Raw genomic sequence first — 17,886 nt, 5'->3', positions numbered from 1 at the left:
CTCTTTGGAGCAGCAGTGTTGTTTTAGTTTTATGTAAAAAGGGAAGAATAAATCTGGTAATTAAGAGACGAAGGTCAACAAAACAGTAAAGGAAGAAATTAGGAAATCTTATACAAGAATACTTCTTATTCTCATGGGATGTGGGCATTATTAGCAAGGCCTGCACTTAATGCCCATTTCCAATGCCCTCGAAAAGTAAAGATCGGTGTATTTTTTGAACTTCCCAATAGTCTGTAAGGAGCCAGTATGTTGACTGACAAGTTGGGTGCAAAACTGTCAATATTTCTGCCACAGCTTTTCTCATCTTAATAACTGATTATCTTGAAAGTGAAAAGACACTGCAGATATTGGAAATCTGAGATAAAAACTTAAAATGATGGAAGTGCCCATCAGGTCACACCACATCTCTTAGGAAGGAGCTAAGAAGGAAAATCGCCAGCATAAAGTTTATGTCCCAAGCAAGATGTTTGTACATCACTGTTACCTTGTGTGACCATCAAATCAAGAATGTAACTTTTATGTGGAATATTATTCAAACATTAATTTATTATTTTACCAACAGGGAAAGTGAGCAGAATGACTTACATTTAGTTGAGGCATCGATACGCATAGAAATTCAACTACCAGTTAACCTAGTTCGGTAAGAAACTAATCAATCTGTTAAATGTACGTTTCGCTGATTAGATGCTACAGATCTGATGAGATACTATATGGATTTTTTGAGTGAAGTATCATTTGTATCACTCCCTGAAAGTTTTTATATTATTCGACAAACTAATTGCTGTTCTGTTAGACTGTAGGTGCGCGAGATAGATTAATTGTTCTATTTCTAAACTTTTTATTTTTACATATAAAAGCAGAGGTAAATCTAAATTTATTATGATGAATTTAGGATCAACTGACTGAAATTGTTATAATAATGTTTATTATATAGCTGAGCCAATCTAAGCAGAATTATATCCATACTTCGTTATTTCTATTCCTACCACAGTTCTGATAATTACAGCTAAGATTTGTATATTTTACTCCTACTTTTTAAGTTCTTATAAAGAAATGATCATGAAACAGAACAAGCTCTGATTGCTCATTTCGTGCATTTCAACATATAATGACATGAAAGCCACAAATAAGGTGTGAATTGTGTCAAGTAGTGGGAGAACATTTATTGCTGTATTCCAGGTACATGCTCCTTTACCACCATTTTAACCAGGTGGCAGAGATGCCCTCTTATGGCAGGCAGAACATTATTTAATATATTAAAGTGAGGGTGGAGTTACCCAATGGCACAATTCCAGGAATAAATTGCAAGATTATGAATTGTTTGCAGCTTGTTCAGCAGCATATTGCAAAACAATCTTCTGAACTAAGTTTTAGATTTTAAAGCTAGTATATTTTGTTCATATACATTATATATTTATGCTTGGGTTATATACACATCAAATAGGAAGTAGTCTGCATGTAAATCCACAGTATCCAATAATGCCATTGCTGTTTATGATAAGTCTTCATAGAGAGATAGAGTGCAGACACAGCCCGTCAACCCACCAAGTCCGTCGCAACCATCAAACACCATTTTTACACAAATCCTAGTCCTTTCTGTTTTCTCCACATTACCACCAACTCAGCCCTAGGTTCTACCATACATCTACACACTTGCAACAGCTTTCAATGACTAACTTACCCACCAATCCACATATTTTGGATGTGGGAGGAGACTGGAGCATTTAGCAGAAAACCACGTGGTCACAAACACAGCACTGGAGATCAGGATTAAACCCAGATTGCTGGAGCTGAGAAGCCTAGGGTACTTCTGTAACTACCAGAGTTCCCAACCTGGGGTCCGCAGACCCCTTGCTTAATGGTATTGTTCCTTGGCATGAAAAAGCTTGGGAACTCTGCTTTAAACCCACAGAAAGCTTGAACACAGAAAAATATCTTGTTAGTCAGGAAGGTGCTTCAAAGTTTGCATTTCTGCATTTCAACACCTTCCATCAGCCATTTAATAAAGGAATGCAACAATTTCTGCAACTCTTAACATGTTTGTAATCCTTCCTATTTGGAGGCAAAATTAAATGTAGAGATCTGTTTGTTGGGTGAGGAGCAGATTTCCATACAATTCTGATTTCATATTTTAACTATCACAGTAACCCCTTCATGGTTGGCTACTTTATATTTCCTCTATTATCCAAGACAATTTTTTGCTAGTTATCATTAGTTATTTGTCCTTCGATTGACAAATCACTCTCACCGGATGAACCCAAGCAGTTATTTGAATTCCAGTGCAGTAACAGTCTTTTATTTTTTTTCTTTCTGTTCTTTCATCAGGTCAAGTAACAACCCAAAGACGTATTTCAGTGGCACGGTGATGGGTGAGAGTGGAATGAAAACATTTGATGATGTGGGAAGTCCTGTGAACTTCACTTTTCAGGTAAGAGCAGAGTTGATATTGTGATGTTTATAAATTAGTGCAAAAATGAAATATGAACCACCTTGTAAGGCACCTGTGGGGAAGATTATACTCCTTCCTGTTCATAGTAAAATCATTGAAATATGGTAATAATATGAACATTGCTATTGTTTATAGGTAAAAAATATTTCACCATGTTGGTGAGTTTTAGAATCTGGAAATTACTTATCCAGAAATTCAATCCTTTAGAAAATATCACCTTTGTTGGAAAGTGTTTTCACAAACATGCATTGTTATAGAGATGAGGTTACTCAGAGCAGTCTCATCGAGTTGTACAACATTGATTTTATACATTTCTACAAGACCACCTCAGTCACCTAAATTCCATGTGAATAATCTTAACTCCTAGAGTCCTGGCAATAACCATGTAATTTTCTCCCCACTCTCTTTCTAGCTTAATGGTATCCTTCATGTAGCAGAATGACCAAAACTGAAAATAGTACTTCAAGTGCAGCCTCACAAGCATCTTGTACAACCGTATCATACTGTCCTGACATTTATACTCAGAGCACCCTCTTTCACATTACATCATCCTCTTTGTCAAATCACTTGCCTTCTACCCTATTGATTGGTTTATTAGTGTCACGTGTACTGAGGCACAGTGAAAAGCTTTTGTTTGAATGCCATCTAAGTAGAAGTACATACAGAAGTACATCAAGGTAGTGCAAAAAATAATGTCCAGATTCAGATGTATTTATCACAACTACATTGTAACATACAGTTAAATGTGTCAACATGAGGAAATCTGCAGATGCTGGAAATTCAAACAACACACACAAAATGCTAGTGGAACACAGCAGGCCAGGCAGCATCTATAAGGAGAAGCGCTGTCGACGTTTCGGGCCGAGACCCTTCGTCAGGTCTAGGTCTCGGCCCGAAATGTCGACAGTGCTTCTACTTATAGATGCTGCCTGGCCTGCTGCGTTCCACCAGCATTTTGTGTGTGTTAGTTATATGTGTCATTTGTGTTAGCAATCAACGCACCCCAAGGATGTACTGGGACTCCCCACAAGTTCCACCATAATTGGCAGTATGCCCACAATGCTCAGCAGAAGACAGAACACAACAAACAACTGTGACAAGAGAGCTATGGATGGCAGTGCACCCAGGTTCAGGCTCAGAATCACAGCAGTACAAGAAATTAAACTCCTACAGTTGAGCACTGAGTGCTCAGCACGAGAGCTTTAAGTACAGACTTTCCATGAAGAAAAGTGGCAGGCAATAATTGGCAGCCTGAGTCTTAAAGGGACAGTGGCACCTAACCATACTCCAGGGAATTGGAGTGCCAAAACTTGGATACCTGCTACTGTTCAGTTAGGACCATGACAAAAACTGAAAAACAAGCCTCATTCCTCCCTCCCTCCCATCCTCCCACCCACATACATGCACAGTCCTCTAACCTCAGGACAGGCCGCCTTCAGCCTCTAGCGGTTTGCACACTCGTGGATTTACAGACACTTCCCCAGCGGCCTCACAAAGATTTGCAGATTCAGGTTCCAGCCATTGGGCTTTAACTGTTTGAGAAGTAAGAGATAATATGCTTTTCTAATGGCAAATGCAGCCAGTAGGTCACAGCTTAGATATAGTAAAATGTGCCATGCTATTAATCCTGTTCTAAACTCCTACAGGTGGACAATCAAGGAGAGCCTTTGGGTGACCTAGGAGTGCTTTACCTCACTATTAATTGGCCATATGAAATCAGTAATGGAAAGTGGTTGCTGTACCTCACTGAAATTGAAATGAGTGGAACAGAAGACCGATACTGTACACCAGATGAGTATATCGTGAATGAACTGAATTTAAAGGTATTTGCATATTTTCTCCATATTTATTATTGTAATTATATATCTTACTGACTCTATTGACATTTCCAGAGCAACCTGGCTATTTGAAACTCCAAACACAATAGAAATTTGATTTAGGTTTCAGTATAAATATTCAAAGTTGGCAAATAACTACTGTAACTAGTGTATAATAACTTGCTGAGAGATTGAAGTTTATTTCCTTGCAAAATGAAGCCCTAGTTTAATGTAGGCAAACATACAACACAGAAACAATGAGTCTGTGCCAAACACCAACAACCCATTTGCATTAATCCTCCTTCGATTCCTTTTTTGGTCATTCTCCTCAGACTCCCCCACCCCCCAGATTATATCACCCACTGCAACACTATCAGCAATTTACAATGACCAGTTCACTTACCAATTTGGGCATCTTTGGAATGTGGAAGGAAACCTGAGCACCTGGGGAAAAACCATGTTGTCATGGGAAGAATGTGCAATCTCTACATGGATGTCACCCAAGGTTACAATCAAACCTAAGTGCTCGGTGTTGAGAGGCAGTTGCTCCACTAGCTTTGCTATTATTACCATCTTCCTCTAAAAGAGGATTTCTTTATTTAAACCAAGCGTGACTCTTATAAAAGGTATCTACATTATTTTCAAGCACCATTTAAGTATGGATACTGCAAATTATTTTGCTTGGAATATTCCTGGAAAGTAGAATGTGTGACAAGGGCACAGTGATCCAGATACCATTTATGATAAGTCAGGAAAGGTCAAAGGAAGCATTTATGGATTGACATCCACCACTCAAGATGGATTCGTTCTCAAGCCAAGCTGTAACCATTGTCTAGTGTAAACTCCACCCTTCTTAATAAATCACATTTAGGAAAGCTCTGTATAATTTTCCCTAGACTACTGAAAAATGGAATCAAGTAAAACACTAGCAAGTGTGTCCTTCCACAAAAATCCAGAGATTGAAACATGGACAACTACCTTTTCCACAAAAGGTAGATCTCTCACAACATAGGAACCATTGTGATCCATCTAGGCTCAACCATCACTGTCAATTCACCATGGTGTTCACAAAACTACCTTCAACCAAGCTTTTCTATGTATTCGCAAAATTTAGATACCCTCCACTGGAAATTAGCTCTATATATTTGCCACACGAGAAGGATGCAGGTTTTCTCTAACACTACTTAACAAACAAAAATTCCAGGCACCCAACCCTTGAATAGAAAACATTAAGAGTTGGGCAGCACAGTGGGACAGCTACTGGAACTAGTTGCTGCCTAAGTGGAGTTGCACATTCTTCCTATGACTGTGGATTTCCGGCAGGTGCCCTGATTTCCTCTCACATCCCAGAGGTGTGGCTTGGTAGGTTAAATTGTCCTTAGTGTCTGAATAGTAAAATTTTGTGGGAGTTGATTGGAATATGCGGTGAATTTAAAAATGGTTTAATACAAGATTCGTGTAAATTAGTACAAACAGAATCAGTAGGCCACAGGGCCTGTTTCAAGTAGAGGCTGCTGCTCTGGTGAGTCTCAGGTTTGAACAATGTGATTCCAAAGTGGAGAGAAGCACTATAATGAAACTCAAAAAATGTACATAGCTGAAATATGAAATATAAACACAAAAAAAAGCTAGAAACACTTAGTCAGACAGGAACTGTGAAAAGAGACGCAGTTAGCATTTCCAGTCCAGAGCATTCCATCAGAATTAGAAAAGACAAGAAAAAATTAGTTCACTACTAAAAAATGGGAGAGGGATGGTTTGCATGAAAGGAATATCGCTGGAAGGATGAGCCCAAATGAGTCATTGTTTCCATAGAAGTCTTTTTCTGTCTGCATAGTCATGTTCACTGGGCATTTTCAAAATGATGACACACAGGTATGGCCAGTTTCTGATATAGACAGAAAGAAAGAGAGTTACCTACAACTGGAGAATTTGATACTGAGACTGATGCAACATGTCCATAAGAAGTTAAGTTGTTCTTCAAGTTTGCTTTGGGCTTCACAACAAATCTAGAAGCTACGGACAATAAGGTCAGAGTAGAGAAAAGCATACGAGTGCAATACTCTAGATAGGAAGATTTGCAAGTGAATCATTACTTCACCTGGAAAGATGTTTGGTGTCTGGATGGTGGGAAATGAAGAGATGAAATGGAAAGTATGTCATCTCCTGTGCCTGCATGCAGAAGTGCAATAAGTTGGGATGTAGTACTGGAGATGAAAAATCAAACCAGGAAGTCATAAAGAGAGTGATCTCTTTGAATTACCAAGGGGAACTGAATGGAAATTGCAAAGGATAATTGGTTGAATGTTGAGGCTTCTGGGGTGAGAGGGTAACACGAGCATAAGAGGACATGTGGTCACGAAAGCTGTGGGAATCAGTCTATTCCTTCAAATAAAGATGGGAAGATCTGGAAAGGAAAGGAAAGGAAGAAGTCAGAGGTGTGCCACGTGAAGATGGAAACAGAGGGAAATTGGCAACAAAAGTGATGACATTTTCATTTTCTGTATGAGAGCATAAAATCATATAAAAGAAATCATATCACCACTTATTTCTTTAAGGGGTTGTAAAACATAACTTAAGGTTTTCACAGCTGCTTACGGGGCTAATAGCAGCAATGACATTCATATAATTGCTCATTGGAAATATCTCAGTACTTTTAAAGGTCTCTCCAGAGTAGCCTCAAACTGCCATGGAGAGAAGGGCAGGTGATGTTGTAGATTTGGGAAAAGGAATGATAGATGCAAAATTAGATGCTGAGAGGGAAATCGAGGAGAGGAACAGAGGAGAAGACTAGAAACAGATAGCAAATGCAGCAGTGGTGGTCAGGCAGCTAGTGCCATTCTCAGTCTATCATACTACATGAAAGAGAAAAGAGGGAAAGTACTGTTCAGATTGTGCTACATTTATTGATCCATTTATTGTCATTTTCCAATGATTTAGCTGTAATGATTATCACTGATAAGCTTAAAATTGTAAGTCATTAATGTGCATAGCCGCAAAGGAAGTAATGTTTGTCAACAACTTGCCTAACTTTTTCACTATTAAAATTCCATAAACATTGCATGCAGAAAATGGCAAGCTGAGTCAGCAAGAGGTCTGTTAGATGAGAGATGAGATAACAGCTGGGAGGGGATAGATGAGATTGGTCAAGCAATAATAAACCTGACATATTCACTAGTTGCTGGAGAGCAAGATATGCATGCACAAAATGACCTTTATGCTGTTAGATTTGTATTAACTTTGACTTTTTCTTTTCTTCAGAAGAACAATCAAACGGTGCAGCCAGTAAGAACAAAACGGGATGTAGCGCTTCCAGCTGCCAATGAGCTCAGAAAACTGACCACACTGACTAAAGGAAAAGGCGAATTACAGCTAGTAAGTATATAACGAGGGAACTGAAGGAATCCTCCAGACTATGAATGTGAAAGCAATGTATTTGCATTTTCTTCTGATTTTCTGGAAAAATATATCTGGTTATTCACATAATTATCGCATAATTTCTGGTAATGGAATATGGACATCCAATCAAGATAGCTCTTTTTTTATTTGGAGTGGTAGCACATAAAGCATACAGTCGGGGTGGTGCTAGAGCCAGATACACTAGGGACATTTAAGAGACTCTCAGATAGGCACATGAATGAAAGGAAAATGGAGGGTCATGTGGGAGTGAAGGGTGAGATTGATCTTAGAGTGGATTAAAAGGTCACCTCAACATTATGGACTAAAGGGCCTGTACTTTGCTGTATTGCTCTATGTTCTACTAAAAGTACTTATGTTTGGAATCTGGTCATTTCTGGCAAGGCAGTATTTATTCCCCATTTCTGATTGTTCTTGGGAACTGATGATGCACTGCTACAGTCCCTCTAGTGAAGATAATCCTACAATGCTCATAGTCAGGGAGCTCCAGGATTTAAAGTAAGCATCCATGAAGGGTAAGAGATATATTTCCATGAATAAAGAATTAAAAATACACGTGGACTAAGATGTGCTATCATCAGTGGGATCATCAGTTGATCTGCCGCCTGCCTTCAGGAGTTTCGACCCGTTCATGATCAAGACTCCCTCGAGATGGTGGGTCAGCAGTGCTAAAGCACCACCTCCCACTGATGAGCTTAACAACTTGGCATCTGCTTCTATCAGAGTTGTTGGTTGCTTCCATCCAACAGATAGTCTACTCTTCAGGTATCTATGCAGCTACTGAAGGGTTTGCAAAAGAGTTTACACTGTCCAACTATCTGCCCCTCTGGACGTACTTGGTCCACACCCATGATGATCCTGCCTCTGCTGCCTCAGCTACAGCCCTGCTGGTTGACTTGATCTCTCTTCTAGTGAAGCCAAGGTCACGCAGCCACTTCTGGAAAGTGAACGCAATAAAGCCACGGCACCCTACTTCGAATGGATAGCGTGAGATCTTCCACCCTCTGTCTCTGCACTCTGATCTTAATTCTGCATACTTGGTTAACTTGCGTTCATGGGCTTCATCGATGTTGTCTTCCCAGGGGACTGTGAGTTCACCAATAAGCACTTCTCTACTGGTGTCAGACCAGACAATTATATCTGGACACAATGTGGTGAAAACTACTTGCTCATGGAAACTGCCTTTCCCATCCAGGTCAGCCTTGACACACAAATCATTGGCTGAAGAAAGTATGCTTGATTGTGGGCCTGTGCTGTACACCCTTGACTTGGCGCCTTCTTTCACAAATGATATGCGATGTCCTGTGCAGCATGGGGCATGAGATAAGTTGTGCTGCAGTACTCTCTGCTCAACTACTTCTGTTACAACTTTGAGAACGTTGTTATGTCTCCAACTGTACCTGCCGCTGGGAAGGTTGACTCTGCATGCACTCAAAATATGCTGAAGTGTTCCCTTCTTGCCACAAGCAGCACACCTGTCTGTCTTATCTTCATACCAGGTGCTGAGGTTGGCAGGCGTTGGGAGCAGGTCATGCACTGCTCTATATAGAAAAGAAATGTGGAGTGGTTCCATCTGCCACAGGACATTCCAAGATAGATGTTGTTGTTCAACACTTTCCCACCAGGTCCAAGCCCCATGTTTGGCCAGGCCAGCTGCTTTAGCTAACCTCTTCTCCTCTTCTACCTCTCGTATTTCTTGTGTTACAAGCTCACGATGCTCCTTACCTGTAGAAGATAACCACCACTTGTGGGTTGTCCATCCAAGTCCCTGGCGGCCTAGCTGGGTAGCCCCAACTGTCTCCTTGTACTTCAATCTAGACTCTGCCTCATCAACTGCTGCCTGGGCTGACCACTTCCTGCCTGATCTCACATCCAGCTGGGTGTTCTTGATGACAGGGTCTTTTGAGTCTCGAAGGATCAAGAATGATCCTACCTTGGCTGCCTTGACCTCTTCAACCAGTGATTGCACTGGGATGGTTAGCTTTGTCTGGCTACTGTGGATCACAACATTGGTGAGGCTGCTTGATACTCCAAGCCACTTCTTCACATACTTGTTGATCTTCCATTCCATTGCCTCAACATGGGACATTGCCACTTCATAGACAGTTAGTGGCCACATTATCCCTGGCATCAGTCCGTACTGCAAGCACCACAACTTCAACTTGTCAGGCAAGCCACACTTGTCTACAGACATCAGACCTCTGCTGATCTGTTCTCCTGTCTCTTGAACCCTCTTGTTGTCTCTCAGCTCCTCTGTGTACGATCGCCCAAGGCTCTTAACTGGTTGGTCCTGAATGGATGGAATCTCCTCTCCACAAAGGGTGAAATGAAAGTCAACCAGTTTTCCTCTCCTAAGAACAAGGCTCCTTAACTTTGTGGTCTTGAACTTCATTCTTCCCCAATCCATTAGCTCCTCGAGTCTAGAGTCGAGTCACTTTCCACTGCCTCAATGCTAGGACCCAAAAGGGTGAGATCGCGCATGAATGCTCGTATTGGTGACAACTCCCCTCCGCCATCAAGTGTGACACCTGGTCCCACTGATTCTGCAGCCCTCACAATGACCTCCATGGCTAACACAAAAAAGATGGGTGAAATCGCACAACCCATCGGGATACCAATGTCCAAGCTCTCCCACCTAGTTGTAAACTGCTTTTGTCAGTCCATGACAAAGGAACAACACCTTGTCTCCACACCACCTTTAACAATCTCCACAAGTATTTCCTCAGCTCTTTACACTTCTTGAACACCTTATACGGCACTCCTTTAGGTCCTGGCACTGAACCTGACCTTGCCTTTTTGATGAACCGCTCGACTTCTGCCAGTTTGGGTTCTGACAGATTGAACTTCACTCCTGGCTCGGTAGGCTTCACAAGCCCAGAAATGTCAAGCAAAGGAACCTCCCGCTGTTCGTTAGAGTAAGCATTTGTCAAGTGATCCTCAAGTTCTTGTTGAGAGATGTTAAGCTTCCCGCTCTTATTTTGTTCAAACAATCTCTTTGTGAACTGATGAGGGTTCTCAAAGAACGCCTTTCTTGCCTTCTCTCTCTTCTTTCTCTTTTTACACTATGACTATGCACGATGGAGTGATGCTAACTTTATTCGAAGCTTCTCCCAGAGATCAGCAAACCCTGGCTTGTCACCCTCACTTGCTACCTTCTACCTCTGTCTCAAAGATCGAAGCTCTCTCCTCAACCTACTAATCTCCTTCTGGGGCCTGCTTGGTTGCTGTGTAGGTTTTGCTTTCTTCAACTCAACTAAACCAAACCTATACTTTCCAACATTATAAATCATATCACCCATCACTTTCAACTTTCTCTTTGATGTTCCCCTGAGAGTGTTCTCCAACATCATTCTGATATCCTCATCAAACACAAGTAAATCCTTCTCATCTGCCATTGCTGGCCACTTGACCTTCCACTTCTTCTCTACCACCTCACCACCGCCATCATGCGAAGGATCTGCCTGGGTACTGTGGTCTGCAACCTGACCTGGGTTATCTTTTGTCTGACCTGGAGTATGATGACTCTCTCCAGAGTGAATCGCTGTGGCTTGTGAATCAGTGGTTGAAAAGACCACATCTTCTGTGCTTGGTGAAGTAATTTCCTCTTCTTCCACTGGGAAGGAATAGCACTTCAACTTTGCTTGGTGGACTCGAAAACCTTTAATGCTGGAAAACGCTCTCCCACACCAACACCTTGGACACTCAGAGCCTCTTATCCTAGCTCTTGGTCGTAGTCATTCCCTGTAATTAACTGTATCCGTCCAGTTGGGTCCATCATCCTCCCTCCCTCTCGGGTAACCCCGAGGGTATGTTTCTCCATGTAAACTAGAAGCTTCAAGAAATGGGTGCTCTTCTGAGCTGGTGCCCGGACTGCCAATCCCGACACCCCAGGTGCCAGTCTTTCCTGGCTGTCCGCTGTCTCTCTGCGCTGCCACCGGACTATTCCCGGTTGCCAGCCAGACTATTCCTGGTAGTCACTGGTGTCCAGAACAAAAGAATTGAAAATACACATGGACTAAGATGCTCTATCATCAGTGGGATCATCAGTTGATCTGCCACCTGTCTTCAGGAGTTTCGACCTGCTCATGATCAAGACTCCCTCGAGGTGGTGGGCCAGCAGTGTTAAAGCACCACCTCCCACTGATGAGCTTAACAACTTGGCATCTGCCTCTATCAGAGTTGTTGGTCGCTTCCATCCAACAGATAGTCTACTCTTCAGGTATCTATGCAGCTACAAAAGATGGATACACTGTCCGACTATCTGCTCCTCTGGACATATTTAGTCCACACCCATGATGATCCTGTCTCAGCTGCCTCAGCTACAGCCCTGCTGGTTGACTTGATCTCTCTTCTAGTAAGAATGTTATGTGATCTAGAGGGGAACTTAAAAGTAGCGGTGTTCCCATGGGATTGCTATCCTTACATTTCTTAGTGGTAGAGATCATAGCTTTGGGAGGTGCTATTTTAGTGTTGAGTGGGTGAGGAACACTGTGCATTTTGTGATTGGTACATATTGCAGCCAGTGTGCTCTGTTGAAGGAGGGAATGAATGCTTACTGTGGTGGTTAGATCGGTAGCCAAGCAAGTAATTATCCACATTGCACCTAGCTTCTTGAGGGTTATTGAGCTGCCCTCATCCAAGTAACAATTAAATCACAAAAAAACTATTGTGAGGTAAATGAAACAGTATTTATTAACTGGTTGCATTTTTATGACCGCAGCTCTGCTACAGTTTAAATTCCAAACACAGGTATACATCTCTGTAATATGCGATTTCACATTCCACTTTTGACAGGAATGCAAAGACAAACACACAGCCCGATGCAAGCAATTCAGTTGTCTGCTACGCAATATGACTAAACTGGCTACAGTTACGTTCCGAGCACGACTATGGAATAGCACGTTTCTTGAGGTACAGATTGAATCCTGCAAAATGAATGGGGATTCTTTTGCAATTATTTTTGTCTTCCCTTCCTAGGTTGACCATGCCCAATTCAGAGCTGTTTCTAAAGTTGAACTGTAATCATACAATGCGTAAAAGCTTTGACTGAATATTTCAGTAATCTCACCTTCTGCCCTCTGACAGCAAACCATCTGTTTGTTTTGTATCCTGCCACACCCAGTGGCCAAGCTTGCTTGGTTGCCTCAATACTTACAGTTGAAGTCAGAAGTTTACACACATTTAGGTTGAAGTCATTAAAACTCATTGTTTAACCAATCCACAGATTTCATATTAGCAAACTATAGTTTTGACAAGATGTTGAGGACATCTACCTTGTACATGACACGAGTAATTTTTCCAACAATTGTTTACAGACAGATTATTTCACTTTTAATTGACTGTATCACAATTCCAGTGGGTCAGAGGTTTACAAACAAAATCAAAAGAAATCAGCCAAGACCTCAGAAAAAAATGTTCTGGACCTCCACAAGTCTGGTTCATCCTTGGGAGCAATTTCCAAATGCCTGAAGGTACCACGTTCATCTGTACAAACAATAGTACGCAAGTATAAACACCATGGGACCATGCAGCCGTCATACCACTCAGGAAGGAGACGCATTCTGTCTCCTAGAGATGAATGTACTTTGGCACAAAAAGTGCAAATCAATCCCAGAACAACAGCAAAGGACCTTGTGAAGATGCTGGAGGAAACGGGTAGAAAAGTATCTATATCCACAGTAAAACGAGTCCTATGTCGACATAACCTGAAAGGCTGCTCAGCAAGGAAGAAGCCTCTGCTCCAAAACCGCCATAAAAAAGCCAGACTACAGTTTGCAAGTGCACATGGGGACAACGATCTTACTTTTTGGAGAAATGTCCTCTGGTCTGATGAAACAAAAATTGAACTGTTTGGCCATAATGACCATCGTTATGTTTGGAGGGAAAAGGGTGAGGCTTGCAAGCCGAAGAACACCATCCCAACTGTGAAGCATGGGGGTGTTTATGTTATGGGGCTTTGCTGCAGGAGGGACTGGTGCACTTCACAAAATAGATGGCATCATGAGGAAGGAAAATTATGTAGATATATTGAAGCAACATCTCAAGACATCAGACAGAAAATTAAAGCTCGGTCGCAAATGGGTCTTCCAAATAGACAATGACCCCAAGCATACCTCCAAAGTCGTGGCTAAATTGCTTAAGGACAACAAAGTCAAGGTATTGGAGTGGCCATCACAAAGCCCTGATCTCAATCCGATAGAAAATTTGTGGGCAGAACTGAAAAAGCGTGTGCGAGCAAGGAGGCCTACAAACCTGACTCAGTTACACCAGTCTTGTCTGGAGGAATGGAACAAAATTCCAGTAACTTATTGTGAGAAGCTTGTGGAAGGCTACCCAGAATGTTTGACCCAAGTTAAACAATTTAAAGGCAATGCTACCAAATACTGTTATGAAGGTACCACAGCTCTGAGCAGCCCCCTCCTTCCGGAGAATTGCAAGATCGCTATTAATTCGGGTCTCGGAAGTGAGAGACAATGCAAAGGTTCTGGCCATTGTTCTTAGAGGCACCTGTGTGTCCCTACTACGTGACAGCTACCGTGGACATGGACACCCTCGGGCAATGTGGGGGTGGAGATTGCATCCCCCTACTTTGATGGACATCTACAATTCTGCAAGTAAAGATAAAAGCGGACTGCAAGAGGCAGTACCCTAGCGATGCACCAGAAGAACTTGCTCGCTCAACGCTCCCGGGAGAGCTGGAAGCCACTCAATGCCACGTGCACGCCTAACTCCTTTGCCTGGGGAGCGAGTGGCTGATAATACCGAGAAGGACTTCGAACTAACAACAGGGAAACCAACGCTCCCCTGATTTTAATGGAGTGGCTTCATAAAGACACGGGCAAGTTTTCTTTTCATTTTCACCGATCCCTCTAAAACACGTGAAACCCAACGATTCCTCGAAAGGCTAAAGTCTGCAGACTTCTGAATGACTTTTTATATTTCCAATGGACAAAAATATTATCCCCTAGACAACAGCCGAGATTACTTCTTAATGATGATTATGACTATACCCGCGCTTTAGATTGAGTATTGGTGATGTGCATTATCTGAATGTTTGCATTAACCTTACTTTTGTGCCCCTTTATAAATAAAAACATTTGAAAATAGTGACATCAGACTTCAACGGACCTCTCTATCTTTGCTGGTAAGTTCTCCAGTTACGGGATACGTAACAATACTAACAAAGTGTATGTGAACTTCTGACCCACTGAGTAAGTGATGAAAGAAATAAATGCTGAAATAAATCATTCTCGCTACTATTATTCTAACATTTCACATTCTTAAAATAAAGTAGTGATCCTAACTGACCTAAGACAGGGAATGTTTTCTAGGATTAAATGTCAGGAATTGTGAAAAACTGAGTTTAAATGTATTTGGCTAAGGTGTATGTATGTAAACTTCTGACTTCAATTGTAAATAACCCTTAAGTACTTACTCACTCACATACTTAAATAAAACTTGCTATGTGGGTTACAAAGTATTGTTCCAGGGTTCTCTGTACATCTGGCATCTGATATATGATAAACTCTAGATAGAAGTATATAGGTTTAATGAAAACATTCAGAATTTTTTTATGTTTTCATGATTTAAATGGGTCTTTCTTGAGCAGCTCCTAAGTAGAAATTGACCTGAGTAAATCCCACGACCGTACTACTGATTTTACTCTTCTATTCTTCCAAATCAATCTCTACATTTGCCTGGATTATATTTCCCTACAAGCCCACCAACAACCCTGCGCTGACCCCAAGCTTATCTGACATTCAGATCATATCTTTATGCCATATTAAGGCCTACTAAGTGATGCAAGAGGTATTGACCTCTGGGTTTTTCTAAATTACCTAGCACTGACCACTGAAACAAAATATATTTGAGCCCAATTTTACTGACACTGTGTATCAGGCTTCTGCAGGTGCTGACAAAATTCTCAGTAATAGTATTTTAAAATGTATTTTCTTATTCTAGGAATTCAGGGACTACAGCCGGATTTCTGTGTACCTGGACGCTTCCTTGCACCTAAAAACACATATAACCACAATCAAAATGAAAAAATCAAATGCAGAAGTGAGTCCTTTTAGATCTTCCCTCATCAACAAAATTTAAAATGGTTATGAATCACAATGTGTGTTTAACTGAGCACATTAAACATCAAAGCAACTGATTAATTACAGCCATCTGACCGAATCAAGTACAACAATTTACTTTTACATAGCATGTTTCAGGGAATAGAATTTCCCATGATGCTTCACAGGAGCAGCATCAAATAACATGAGTCACATAAAGAACCATGGAGATAGGTGATCAGAAGTTTGGTCAAAGAGCAGACTTTACAGCAGGTATTTTTAAAGGATGGAAATAAGAGACAATCAGGTGGACAATATAATAATTTGAACCCTTAAACCTTCAGTGCATGAAAGAAAATCAGTGATGTGCAAGTGGCCAGAACTGGAAGAATGCCAGAATTTTAGAGGGTCATTGGCTGCAGAAGTTAGCATTGGAGAGAGGGGCAGGTAATGATGGGCTTAATAAACAAAACTTAAACATGCCAAGGTAAAAAGTTTACAGCTAGCTCTAGCATTGGGTTTTTTTTCTAAAAAGTGGTACTCAGCCTCTTGAAATTTGCTTTTTATTTCTTCTTATTGAAAGGATTTTGGGAAAAGGAGTTAAAAAGAAAATGAATTTATCTGTGGCCACATGCATTGAACCACATTGCAAGTTCAATGCACATGGTGACAGATAAATTCTTTCACAAGATATGTACTTTATGCTGGTATCCAATCTACTTCAGTAAGTATAGGTGATGGATGAATGAGACTCCTGAATTTTAAATTCATAGAGTGTACAAGGTAGAAGGCTGGCAGTGAGGTCATTAAAAGAGTCATGATGAGGTAAAAAAGGGTGGATGAACATTTTAGTGTTGGGTGACATGACAATATTCTTTTATGTTAACGTTTTGGTAGTAGAAATGATAATGAGGTTGAAAGCAAGACTCACTACTGAACAATGCTTTATTTCATTTGGCCCTGCTGCCTACCTGTCCTTCATAGAAAAGTTTTTTTATGGAGAAAATGTCATTTATCACAAGTCTATTGGGCAGTCAATGGAATATCCTGCAGAAGAAGGACATGGTAGATTATGTTGGATGGTTTTCCCAGCAGACAGTCAGTAAATTGGCAAAATACCTCATCACCAGAACTCACAAACAAGTACCAAGCACAGGTGAAGTTTGCATAGCTGCCATGTGCTGCACTTGAGATAACTGCAGCTTGGATGAGCTGATCATCCACCTCTTTGAGGTCAAAAAGCTCCATTAGAGTTGTAATAGCTTCTTGTTTAAGTTTACTTGTAGCAGCTGCATTACAAGACTCTGTGCTCTACTGAATTCTGGGTTGGTGCAACCTGTCTCCTGATTCTGAGGAAATGACACTTCTTTCCTGGTTACTTGAGCGAGTTCTGGCTGAATGCTGAAATATCCAAACTGAATGTATTGCATTTAAGTTTTGAAAACATATCACAAAAAAAAATTACATTATAAGCCCCTGCAATCAAAACTTCAAACATTTATTGCTAACATAGAACCATAGAACATTGCAGCACAGAATCAGGCCTATTGGCCCTCCTTGGTTGTGCTGAACCATTTTTCTGCCTAGTCCCACTGACCTGAACCTGGACCATATCCCTCCATATCCCTCTCATCCATGTACCTGTCCAAGTTTTTCGTAAATGTTAAGATTGAGCCCACATTTACCACTTCATCTGGCAGCTCATTCCACACTCCCACCACTCTCTGTGTGAAGAAGCCCCCACTAAAGTTCCCTTTAGACTTTTCCCGCTTCACCCTTAACCCATGTCTTCTGGTTTTTTTTCCCCTATCCTCAGTGGAGAAAGCCTGCTTGCATTCACTCTATCTATACCCATCATAATTTTATATACCTCTATCAAATCTCCCCTCATTCTTCTACTCTCCAGGGAATAAAGTCCTAACCTATTCAACCTTTCTCTGTAACTCAGTTTCTCAAGTCCTGGCAACATCCTTGTAAACCTTCTCTGCACTCTTTCAACCTTATTAATATCCTTCCTGTAACTTGGTGACCAAAACTGCACACAATACTCCAAATTCGGCCTCACCAATAACCTCACCATCTCATACACAATACTTTGATAAAGGCCAATGTACCAAAAGCTCTCTTTACTACCCTATCTACC

At 41.1% G+C, this 17,886-nt stretch overlaps 1 protein-coding gene across 1 annotated transcript in view; it reads left to right on the top strand.

Annotated features, from left to right (window-relative positions):
* Positions 1–17,886, top strand: part of LOC132384941 (integrin alpha-3-like) — a 141,008-nt gene that overhangs the window by 111,297 nt on the left and 11,825 nt on the right. Inside the window, exons 18-23 of the mRNA XM_059956598.1 lie at positions 563–640; positions 2,326–2,428; positions 4,096–4,272; positions 7,528–7,641; positions 12,478–12,594; positions 15,646–15,744. Coding sequence (XP_059812581.1) covers positions 563–640; positions 2,326–2,428; positions 4,096–4,272; positions 7,528–7,641; positions 12,478–12,594; positions 15,646–15,744 — 688 coding nt within the window. The remainder of the gene's footprint in view (positions 1–562; positions 641–2,325; positions 2,429–4,095; positions 4,273–7,527; positions 7,642–12,477; positions 12,595–15,645; positions 15,745–17,886) is intronic.

This window comes from Hypanus sabinus, chromosome X1, assembly GCF_030144855.1.
Source record: "Hypanus sabinus isolate sHypSab1 chromosome X1, sHypSab1.hap1, whole genome shotgun sequence".
Lineage (NCBI taxonomy): Eukaryota > Metazoa > Chordata > Chondrichthyes > Myliobatiformes > Dasyatidae > Hypanus > Hypanus sabinus.
Note: the sequence above shows the minus strand (reverse complement) of the source record. Positions and strands in the feature narration are given on the sequence as shown.